The sequence below is a fragment of the Musa acuminata genome, chromosome BXJ2-6 (genome assembly GCF_036884655.1).
Source record: "Musa acuminata AAA Group cultivar baxijiao chromosome BXJ2-6, Cavendish_Baxijiao_AAA, whole genome shotgun sequence".
NCBI classification, from domain to species: domain Eukaryota; kingdom Viridiplantae; phylum Streptophyta; class Magnoliopsida; order Zingiberales; family Musaceae; genus Musa; species Musa acuminata.
In genome coordinates this window covers 40,808,138-40,820,224 of record NC_088343.1, presented here as the reverse complement: position 1 = coordinate 40,820,224, position 12,087 = coordinate 40,808,138, and the positions used below count along the sequence as shown (strand labels likewise).

Genomic DNA, 12,087 nt, shown 5'->3' with positions numbered 1-12,087 from the left:
TCGAAGAGATGAATGATGAGGAGTTTAATATTAGCTGAATCATGGATGATGAGAAGAAAAGTTTAGGGTTTTGAGCTTTTAGTTTCCTCATATTATATCGACTTTGACATGCATAATTTGATGCACGTGGTTTTCATTATTAATTTAAGAAGATAAAATGACTCCTAAATTTATCGTCGATGTCGATCTCAGTGACAACAAAAGATCCACGTAAATAGTTGGAACTCGACAGCTCTTACTTAATGACAAGAAAGTTGATCGATGACCCAATCGCTTCTTGGCACTAATCCTATGATGATCGCCTTAATTCGATCTCGGTCAACATAAACTCGGCAATAACCAGCTCGCAAACATCATATAAGACAACCTCATTTTACACACCTGATGTTGGACTTTTCACCTGCTTCAAAGAAATATGATAAGCGCAATAATTGGTGAGGACGCTAAACCAGCCACTGAGCAATGGACACAGGAGTGTTTCTTGCATGAATTCTATCTCTATTTTATTGGGAGAGCACAAGTCTGTATGAGCAAGTTTGGCAGTCGTGGTAGGCAAAAGGAAGCAGCAAGAGATAAGAGAGAGAGAAGAAGATGATAAGAAGAGTACAAAAAGTGAGTGAGAAAGGCAAAGTGGACGGAGGTCCAGAAGACAGGAGGTAGAAGGGAGAAAAAGGGGAAAAAGAAAAACCTGAGAGGACAAAGTCAACCTCCTTTGACGAATGACAACACTCCATGGGCAAGGAAGAGCCCAACTTAGAAAGCAACGAAGGAGTACAGCTAACGTACTTCGCAGGGAATCGGAGATGTTTAATTCTTGTAGGGTGCAATGTTGTTGTTTTACACCATTAAACAAATACGATGTCGAAGAAGATGGTGATGATGATTCATTCAGGAGGGGAAACGTAATGATTTTAAGTTTATTTGTTTGGAGTGAATTATATGATTTTTTTTCATCATTGGATTTCGCATGAAAGATCAGATTCTGCAGAATTCTCTGCAGAACAAAGTGAGGTGAGATCTCCCTCCTTCCCTCTCTCTCTAACTTCAGTAAGATTAGCAGAGGATCTTTGGAAGACATCGACATAACGAGGAAATGATTTATTAGGAGATGAGAGAATCTATCAGGTCTAATCAATCACTCGAGCATTGTTGCAGTGGCACCTCCCCATTAGTCATGAACTGATTTGCCACTGTTTGTGTTGATTGCAGTGCTTCGGATTGCTCATGCCATGTTCTGCATTGGTGTTTCGTTTTGCTGCCGAGTGATGGATGCAATGGGTGAATGGATTTGATATCTACCGAAGAGCACAATTTTCTGGCAAAGAAAAAGAAAGAACACGATTTTGTCAACCGAGAAGATTTTAATTCTGCTGTGATAAACGCACAAACTACACACAATAGATCATCGCCGGAACACAGATCCCGTGACATCAGATCTCTATCAATTTCTTGGCTGAAGCCTCATCTCTCTGTTAAATCTCCTAATGAACTCTTCCACTCTCTTGTTGAGCTCCTCATTCGACATGCTCGAATACTCACTCTCCTCCACTCTGTACTCCCTTCTCTTTTCATCGACCTCTTCTAATGGCGGAAGTGAATTCTGATGCAAAACCATACGCTTCTCGTCGCCTATATCCGATCGCGACATGGGACACTCCCTCGACTCCCGGTTTGCCGATTTCTCATGCAGAATTATGCTCTTGTCGACGACTACCTCCGACTGGCCGTGAGCATCATCTCGGTCTTTGTGGTTCTCTTTATCGGTGATATCAGGCGGCGGCGGCGGCGACGACGACTGCTGCTTCTTCGCCGCGAGGGAAGCACTCCTCGACCTGCGATGCTCGGCGGCGTTCTCATGCAGGAGGACAAGCTCCGACTGGCTCGGAGCATCGTCTTGCTCTTTCTGGTTCTCTTTATGGGTGACATCAGGGGACGACTTCTTGGCGGCGGGGAAGGCACTCCTCGCCCTGCGGTGCTCGACGTACTCGTCGTAGAGATCGCCCGCGTCGTGGGTGGAGGAGGAGAAGACGCCGGAATCAGCTGCGACGATGATGATGATGGAGTTGGACATGAGGAACCAGAAGGTGGTGTCCTTGAAGAGGGTGGAGGGTGGGATGTGGAGGAGGGAGACGTAGAGGAGAGGGAGGGAGATGACCAAAATGGAGATGGACAGCTTCTTTGCCTTGTGAGGGAGTCGATTGCCGGGGCTGCTGCTGATGATGGAGTTCGGCTTGGCCATCTGTGTGAGGAGGATGGGTTTGTCATGGGGGCTTTGTGTGGGGAGATTGAGGGGGGCTTTATACCGCAGAGGCCGAGCGATGGGAATCCAGAGAGAGTGAAGTGTCATTGTCTCGGTGGAGGACACCGAGCACGATGACCTGAGCTCGAGGGATGTGGATTAATGCTTCTGCCACTGTGTGGGCGGTGAGTAAAGACTGCCTCTTCCTCTGTCTTTTACTTGAACCAGACTTGTCGAAAGACTTGTCTATGCTTATTAGCCATCATATAACTTACATGAAGAATATAGATTATAGGGATCTATATTTTATGGTATTTTATATGAATAATGCGTGTATCCTTACTTGTACCAATTATACCTCACTATATTTTTGTTTTCGAAGTTATTGATTTATTATATCCAAATATAAATTTAAGGGTAAGTGTTTTCTCATGCCGAACAAACAGAAAAAACTAGTTTTAAAGAGTATAAAATTATCGACTAGTCATTTATATATTTTTTTTATCCCATATTATTATTTAACTAATTTTTAAAATTAAAATTTATCCTATATTACTAATTAACTAGTTTCAATACCTAGAACTAGTATAAATAAATATCTTCTCCTCTAAGCTTATGAAATCATCAAAAAGTAATATCTTTTAAGCATTATAAATACCTTCGTTATCATAAGAAATTAAATTTTCTCTTCCTTTTTAGTAATATTTTTTTAATTTTACTTGCGTTCTACGTTATTATATCTCATCATATTTTCGTTCGTGAAGTCGTAATAGCATTAAGAGTAATAATAAAATTAGATTAGTTAATGATCTTTATATATCACGATATCTCAAATATATGTGCTATATGACATAGTATTTCTAGGGTTATTTAATTACCTGCCTCGGCGACTGATCATACAGATTAGAAGACTGTGTTTGGCTTGCAATGAATCTAAATACTATCTAAGTATCATGAGTGTTATTTGGATGGAAAATAAATATCAAATTACAAATTATAAATTACAGCAGTAAGGCAAATTTCTTATGAGGAAATCCGACCCGTTATACGAAATGAAAAATGAATTATATAATTAAAAAAACATATACTAATGCACATAAAAAATAATTTCATACTATTTCTACACCTATTTTACTTTACACGTGAACAATGTGCAAACCCTACACACATGGTTAATATTTATCATCACGTGATCTGTATTCACCTTAAATCAAGCCCACGTGGCTTCTTTAAATGGAAGCCGGCAGGTGAGATTAGAAATGATGATGAGCGAAGCATTACGTACTCGAATCCAATAATGTAATGGATCCTGATGGAATCCGACCCGGTCGAGGTACGATGGGAGAGCATCTCCACTCTACTGGGCTTTTACGATGGCAAATGGAATGGGCCGACATGCCGGCCTGGGTAACGGCTGGACTAACTTTCTTGAACGCTGGGGAAGGCGGCGTTATCGCGTTGTGGCCGGCGTCGATCGGCCAGGGCGTCGAGGCCGAGAGATGGTTGGTCGGAGGCGCTCAGTCTCCTCAATCGCAAAGCGAGGTAAATGCCTGATAGGAAAATCCCAACGGTTTCTTAGAATCCCTAGCGAGAACAAGAAATGGGGCGAGGAAGAAGAAATGGAGAAGGAAGGATCGTCGGAGGAGCGGGAACTGGGCGATGGAGGACACTGTTGAGGAAGCACCAGTCGTCGAGTTCTCAACGCAGCGGCGACGGTGAGGTGCTTCTCCTTCACGTCGGCGGGCCCGTCGGAGTCATCCTCGTCGCTCACCACATCCCGTAAGAATTTTCGATGTCTTCGCAAAAATTTCTGCCCTCTCTTTTTCTTATTATATAATTAATATCGAGCAATTAATTCCCCATCTGTGCTTTAGCCATGACGCATCTCTATATTTGCAGGTCCCGCATGCAGCTGCCAACCGTGAAGCAGGTAACATGTTGGGCTGAAAACTATACAAACTCCCCATCTGTGCATATCATAACGTGGATCGTAAGGAGAACGAGAAGTCCTTAAATAAGAGAAATTAAGTATATTGTGAGACTCAGTTTACTGTCACTAATATTAATTTATAAAGATTAATGAGTATATTACTGATAATTTCATTTTGAGTCAATGATTCGGATTCAATAAATATAATAGCCTAATTATTCTATCAAATTGGATTATAATAATTAACATCAAAATCGATCTAACATGAGACATCACTCAAGATGTACTCAAATAGTTCCAATGCGATTCATAATTAATAATGCCTTCGGTACTCATCTAACAAATAAACAGCTAAGCTCTCTCTTTCTCTCGCTGTCCTTACCAACGTCCTACACAGTCTCGAGCAGTGCCGCTTGTGCAACTATCGTTTATTTGTATACACTTTAATTCTCTTCGTAAGATCAAAACAAATTATGTATAGATTTATCTGGAATTCCATTTTTTGGGGACAAAAAGTGTTTGGACGATGACGAGGGAAATAATGGCGACAAGACTAGGGCTGACGTCACCCAAGATGACGCATCACACTTCAGCGCTTGGTCAAACGGATCGGAACGTCGACCGAGACGCATTAAACATTCTGCCCAGGCTCGGTCTCGCACGTCACGCCAAAACCAGTGTCAGACACTACCTGCCCCTGCAAGGGGGCACATCAAGCACAGTAAGCTTCCCTATAAATACTCTCGCATGCTAAGAGGGGAAAAAACACAAGGCCTAAGGGGCGACTCCAAACACTTCTTCATCTGAAACCCCCTCCATATCGCTAACTTAGCCGTCGGAGGGGTCGGGCCGAGCGCCTCGGCCCGACCTTTGTGCAGGTGCCAGACGGGGTCGACTCTTCCAGGCGCTACGGCGGAGCTTCCTGTCGACCTATCGACCTGCCGACCTGCCGACCCGACCCGACGTCCCGACCCGAACCACCGTGCTCGGCCGCCGGAAGACCCCGAGGGACGCTGCCCGAGACCACCGACATCCGGACCCCCGAACCGAGCCGCGACGATCCCGAGGCCACGGCTTAACATGATGCCCCTGCCGCATCATTTTGGCGCTAAAAGGAGGGCCGGAATGACGGTACATTAGCCTTCTCCTTGGTTGATCCACTACAGTCGACCTGCACCAGCAGCAGCGACTTCTGGGGCTGGTCTCGGCTCCTCGGCCACACGCGCGGCTCGGCCCCGCGCGCCTCGACCACTCAGCCACGCCCGCGTCGGCCCCAGGAGCCTTGACCCCTCGGTCCCACGCGCACGGCCAGCCCGCCCGCGTCGGCCCCACGTGCGCGACTAGCCCGCCTGCGTTGTGCTCCCTGGCTCCATGCTCCCCGAGACCACGCCCCGCGCGGCTTGACCGCCTGGGTCACGTCCCTCGGCCGCAGCCCACCTATGCCAAGCTTCTCGGCCATACGCTGCCAAGTTCACCTCAGCGTGGTCCGCCCGCCTGAGCGGTGTCCCTCGGCCACACCGCCGAGTTCACCTCAACGCGGCCTGCCCGCCAGAATCGAGCCCACCTCAACGCAACCTGCCCGCCCGCGTCATACTCTTCGGCAACGTGTTGCCCGATACCACCTCTGATCGGCTTGCCCGACAGAGTTGTGCTCCTCGGCTGCATGTCGATCGAGACACGCCCACGCAGCCTGCCTACCTATCGTGCTCCTCGGCTCATAGCCCGAGTCGCTCTAGTTCGACCTCCGACTTGTGACTCGCCAGATCGGCCTATAACTCGAGACACGCCTACGCGGCCTGCCCGCTTGCGTCGTGCTCCTCGCCCGCACGTCGTCCGAGACCACGTCTTCTGCTCGGCTTCCCGATTGAGATGTGCTCATCGGTCGCACATTGCCCATGACCCAAGACACACCCGTGCGGCATGCCCGCCTGCGTCGTGCTCCTTGGCGCATAGCCCGAGTCACTCCAGTTCGATCTCCGACTTGCGACTCGCCGGCTCCTTGGCTCATAGCCCGAGTTACTCCAATTCGACCTCCAACTTGCGACTCGCCAACTCGGCCCATAACCCGAGACCACGCTTGTGCGGCCTGCCCGCCTGCGTCGTGCTCCTCAACCCCCTACTACTCGAGCTCACCGCGGCACGACCAGCCTTCCTTATTTGCTAAATCTGTACTCCGCCCCTGGTAACGAATCAGCAGTTGCTCTACGAGAACGAGCACTAAAGGCTAAAGCCATGCCTCAGACCCCTCTTACATGCCTCAAGACTGGGGTTGACGTCACTTGTCCCAGATGACGCATCATGCCTCAGCACCTGTTCAAACGGATCGGAACGTCGACCGAGGCGCATTAAACATTCTGCCCAAGCTCGGTCTCGCACGCCACGCCAACACCAGTGTAAGACGCTACCTGGCCCTGCAAGGGGGCACATCAAGCACAGTAAGCTTTCCTATAAATACCCTCACATGCTAAGAGGGGAAAAATCACAAGGCCTAAGAGGCGACTTCAAACACTTCTTCATATGAAACCCCCTCCACATCGCTAACTTGGCCGTCGGAGGGGTCGGGCCGAGCACCTTAGCCCGACCTTTGTGCAGGTGCCAGACGGGGTCGACTCTTCCAGGCGCTACGGCGGAGCTTCCTGTCGACCTATCGACCTGCCGACCTGCCGACCCGACCCGACGTCCCGACCCGAACCACCGTGCTCGGCCGCCGGAAGACCCCGAGGGACGCTGCCCGAGACCACCGACATCCGGACCCCCGAACCGAGCCGCGACGATCCCGAGGCCACGGCTTAACATGATGCCCCTGCCGCATCATTTTGGCGCTAAAAGGAGGGCCGGAATGACGGTACATTAGCCTTCTCCTTGGTTGATCCACTACAGTCGACCTGCACCAGCAGCAGCGACTTCTGGGGCTGGTCTCGGCTCCTCGGCCACACACGCGGCTCGGCCCCGCGCGCCTCGACCACTCAGCCACGCCCGCGTCGGCCCCAGGCACCTTGACCCCTCGGTCCCACGCGCATGGCCAGCCCTCCCGTGTCGGCCTCACGCGCGCGACTAGCCCGCCTACGTTGTGCTCCCTGGCTCCATGCTCCCCGAGACCACACCCCGCGCGGCTTGACCGCCTGGGTCACGTCCCTCGGCCGCAGCCCACCTACGCCAAGCTTCTCGGCCATACGCTGCCAAGTTCACCTCAGTGTGGTCCGCCCGCCTGAGCGGTGTCCCTCGGCCACACCGTCGAGTTCACCTCAACGCGGCCTGCTCGTCAGAATCGAGCCCACCTCAACGCAGCCTGCCCGCCCGCGTCATACTCTTCGGCAACGTGTTGCCCGATACCACCTCTGATCGGCTTGTCCGACGGAGTTGTGCTCCTCGACTGCATGTCGATCGAGACACGCACACGCAGCCTGCCTACCTATCGTGCTCCTCGGCTCATAGCCCGAGTCGCTCCAGTTCGACCTCCGACTTGTGACTCGCCAGATCGGCCCATAACTCGAGACACGCCTACGCGGCCTGCCCGCTTGCGTCGTGCTCCTCGCCCGCACGTCGTCCGAGACCACGCTTGCGCGGCCTGCCCACCTGCGTCGTGCTCCTCAACCCCCTACTACCCGAGCTCACCGCGGCACGACCAGCCTTCCTTATTTGCTAAATCCGTACTCCGCCCCTGGTAACGAATCAGCAGTTGCTCTACGAGAACGAGCACTAAAAGCTAAAGCCATGCCTCAGACCCCTCTTACATGCCTCAAGACTAGGGTTGACGTCACTTGTCCCAGATGACGCATCATGCCTCAGCACCTGTTCAAACGGACCGGAACGTCGACCGAGGTGCATTAAACATTCTGCCCAAGCTCGGTCTCGCACGCCACGCCAACACCAGTGTCAGACGCTACCTGGCCCTGCAAGGGGGCACATCAAGCACAGTAAGCTTTCCTATAAATACCCTCACATGCTAAGAGGGGAAAAATCACAAGGCCTAAGAGGCGACTTCAAACACTTCTTCATATGAAACCCCATCCACATCGCTAACTTGGCCATCGGAGGGGTCGGGCCGAGCTCCTCGGCCCGACCTTTGTGCAGGTGCCAGACGGGGTCGACTCTTCCAGGCCCTGCGACGGAGCTTCCTGTCGACCTACCGACCCGACCCGACCTGCCAACCCGACGTCCTGACCCGAACCACTGTGCTCGGCCACCGGAAGACCCCGAGGGATGCCGCCCGAGACTCCCGACATTCGGACCCCCGAACCGAGCCGCGACACCCCGATGCCACGGCTTAACATGATGCCCCCACCACATTAGATGAGTGTCATCATCCTTCACCTATTTCAACCCAATATTTCAGATCACCTGATCAAATCGGATCGATTCGATACATAATGGGTTCAGCATGAAACAGATAGAAATACAACTTACCAGATCATAATTCTATAATTATGTTTGACAATCAACCTCATGATATTATTTTTGACATTGATCGCTGAGTGATCTACTGTTGGCAACAACAAAAAAATTATTAAGTGTAGAATTGATTTGGGCACTTGGATAATTTAATCTGCTCCCACTATGTGATATTATGTCTTTCAACTGTTGTCCTCAAGCTTTGACACAGGAGTGGATATAGATTCTTGTCTGCACCTGTAACCTATTAGGTTTTGTGGCTAAACACTCAAATCATGTGTCCATGATCAATGGGAGGAAGAAGGTGAAGAACAGAAAAGAAAAGTATATGGTAGCTAGAAAGGTCGTAGGGAACCACCATGAAGACGTACATATAATATAATAAGCGGAGTTGCCTAGGTTTTTGTGATGAAGGCTCCCTCGCCATACTGCTTACTTGCACACATTCACTTGGGTTTACTGTGTCCTTTTAATGGCCTTTCCACACCCATCCGTTCCAAATTTGAAATGACATACATATATCGTTTTTATGCTTTTCATGAAGGCTGCTCATTGTTTTGTTTTTCTTTTCTCATATGATATCTTTCTTTTTATAATATCTATAATGTCTCTTGTTGTCGTTTGTTGTTTTCACGCTTATTATATCTATCTTTACCATTGCTAAGACCCTCGTTTGTCATTATCAAGATACCAATAAGATTTTGTTACAAGGCTTTTGCCCTCCTTGATACGTCCACTGTCCATAACGATAGGAGAGACTAATTCTATCGTTTTATTAATAATGAAGGATAGGGGAAGGTTGATGATAAAATTATCAGTAAAGATCAACAACGAAGATGTTAAGAAGGATAAAGACTTTAGTGAAAGTAGGATAGTCAATAAAAATATGATGACAAGATAACAAGCAATAAATGATGGTGAGACTGAGGTGGCGAACGATGGTGAGTGCTATTACGAATAATAAAGAAAATAAAAAGGAAACATCTAAAAAATAAAAGCAGGGGTACCTTCCAAAAAATAAAAAAATATTTTTTAAAAAAGTATATATATTTGTATATAATTAGGATTGTACGAAGGAGATGAATACATTAAAATAATTTTTATATGTAGGAGGTGGAGACATGAAAATGATGTTAATCTAGAAATAATATTATAGATATTCTATTAAAAATTGTAAGGAGGAACTAATATGTAAAAGGTGCCTACTTTATTTAAATCCCACGACGTGGCGAACACATTAGCAAGAATCCGCATTCATTTCATTGAGGTCCTTTATGCTGCCAAGAAGGTGACAAACAAATCATTCCTACTGTCGTCTACCACAGGAGTGCACCATTAGATTCTTGCTTATCTCGCACCACTTGCCTTCGAATGTATATAGATACTCCATACCACCTTTCTTCGTGTGCTGTTGCCCTCCAAATCCCATCACCACCATATATAGATGCTTTTCTTATTTTAAGCTACCATATTTACTCTTATAATTTTGATGTGGCTTATGCATCCCCCAAATAGTATGATCAATGCTCAGACTAACCACACTCCTCACTGATAATTAAATAATGAAGATTGCTTAACAATTAAATATTTATATAATTTTTTTAGATTTTATAAGACCATACAAAAATATATGAACAATAAATAATAATAATAATAATAATAACTAAAAGGGAGATTAAGAGAGCGGTGATGTAACAGCATCCACTAAATGCACACCCTTTACATTATGTCCAGGCCCCACCACCATACCACACAACGCCACCCACATCACATGCACGTGTCCTCTTGTTCCTCCCCTTCCCCCTCAACCCGGCCGCCTGTGCGACCTTCCGGTCCAGCTAAACAAACCAAGAGAAGAAGACCGTACACTGGCAGTGAACACAAGCGGTGAACTGATAAGAAAAAACCAAGCAACAATAAGAGCACTATAGCCTTAAGGACAGATCGAGGTCGGTCTGGTCTTCGCCGTCGGCGGAGAAGTCCGCGGGTGGCTCCTGCTGAGGGCGGGAGCCCCTTCGCCAGTTAAGTAAATCTATGGTCCCGTCGCCGCTGGCTGAGGGGTCTCCGGCGGCGAACATTGCTCTGCCGCTGCTCACGGTCGCCAGCAACGGGTGGTCGGCGGCGAACCGGGGGGCGCTGCGGGAGCCGAAGCTCTCGGAGCAGTTGCCGGAAGGAAGATACCTGGACGCGTGGGAGGCGATGGGGAGCGGCGGCGCGCTCAGGTGCTGAGGAGGAGGGATGGTGGTGGCGGCGGTAGGCGCAAGGTAAAGGTAAGAGCTCCACCCCACGCTCCTCTCTTTCTTGTGGGCATTCTGATGGCCTCCGAGAGCTTGGGACTTGAGGAACTTCTTGTTGCAGAAGAGGCAATGGAAGAGCTTCACATCCTTCGTCTCGTGGTCGGAGGAAGGCGAGGAGGCGGCCAGGGCGAGGGAAAGATCGAGGGTCGTCGTCGTCTCCGACGACTCTGGTGTCTCCGGAGGAGGAGATTCCATCTCCCTTCTCAAAAGCCTTCTCCACCTCCTCAGGTAGTGGGTGGACTTGCAGATGTAGCCTGGGGGGGAATCAGTGCCTGCACATATATGGAAAGACTAAGTGACAACAAAAGCATGTCTACATGATGTCGAGAAAGAGTTTGAAGTCAAAAGATGTTTAGATGAATCGAGACCAATTTTTATAGAGGCAAAGGAACAAGCAAGGCACTGACGGGAAGAGGACCCAGAAATAGGTTGGAACAGGAGCACAAAAGCCAAACATGAGTTGCTTCCCTATCATTGAAGCTGAAAACAAGTAAAAGGTGAATCTAAAGGACTATACCTTTTGGAAAGAGCTAATTAAAAGCCTCCTGTGGACAGCCTTGGCCGGGAGACTATCCCTGGAGTTGGGATGCTGGAGGGTACTGCCAATTAGCCCAACAAGGAAGGGTGTGGAGGACGCACTACTTCCCCCGCATGACCCTTTCCGACTCGCAAAGGCAAGGAGGAAATAACCGGGAGTCTGATCACTGACAGAGCTGCCACCTACCATCCTCAAGTGCAACCTAACGCTAGATATATAGATAGCCCAGGTTGCAGTACGTTTCCATTTACACCCCGCATAGAAACAAGCACAACCAGAATCCTGTGAGTTAGTATGAATCATTTGCAAGTGGTAGGACAAAACAGGAGATTGGGAATAGTAATGTTCAGACTACGGCTGAGTAATCCTTCGAGATAGAGAGAATGGGCGCTGCAGTCATCACCAGTTTCAGGAAGAGAAAGATGCGAAGATGGAGGTCAGAAACGTGTGTGTCGATGCAACAATTCGGAGAGATGGAATCCGCCGGTATTTACCAAGATAGATGGAACTCAGAAGCACGCGACGACATTTGTGGTTATCTGTGCATCCAAGATAAACTTGATCTGCAGACACTAACAAAACTGATAAGCTCCACCAATGGCGATGTAGCAAGATGGCGACAGACAGTAGCCACACTTTGTTCTTTGTGCTCTGCAATGACAAAATGGTCCTGCATGAATTATTGCGATGT

At 48.5% G+C, this 12,087-nt stretch overlaps 2 protein-coding genes across 4 annotated transcripts; both read right to left on the bottom strand.

Annotated features, from left to right (window-relative positions):
• Nucleotides 1-1,365: 1,365 nt before the first annotated feature.
• LOC103989860 (uncharacterized) lies at nt 1,366-2,255 on the bottom strand. The gene has a single exon (XM_009408806.3). It carries the CDS (start codon nt 2,237-2,239, stop codon nt 1,442-1,444), a length of 798 nt encoding a protein of 265 aa, XP_009407081.2. The 5' UTR covers nt 2,240-2,255; the 3' UTR covers nt 1,366-1,441.
• Nucleotides 2,256-10,236: 7,981 nt separating this feature from the next.
• LOC135581251 (zinc finger protein 2-like) lies at nt 10,237-11,862 on the bottom strand. Of its 3 annotated transcripts, none has more exons than XM_065110710.1 (2): nt 11,376-11,862; nt 10,237-11,130 (listed from the first exon to the last, which is right to left on the bottom strand). In XM_065110710.1, the coding sequence occupies exon 2, from the start codon at nt 11,051-11,053 to the stop codon at nt 10,487-10,489; it is 567 nt and encodes a 188-aa protein (XP_064966782.1). In that variant the 5' UTR covers nt 11,054-11,130; nt 11,376-11,862; the 3' UTR covers nt 10,237-10,486. The 3 variants fall into 3 exon arrangements, with proteins under 3 accessions (XP_064966782.1, XP_064966783.1, XP_064966784.1); XM_065110711.1 differs by lacking the exon at nt 11,376-11,862 and adding an exon at nt 11,227-11,354; XM_065110712.1 differs by lacking the exon at nt 11,376-11,862 and adding an exon at nt 11,266-11,345.
• Between the last annotated feature and the right edge of the window lie 225 nt (nt 11,863-12,087).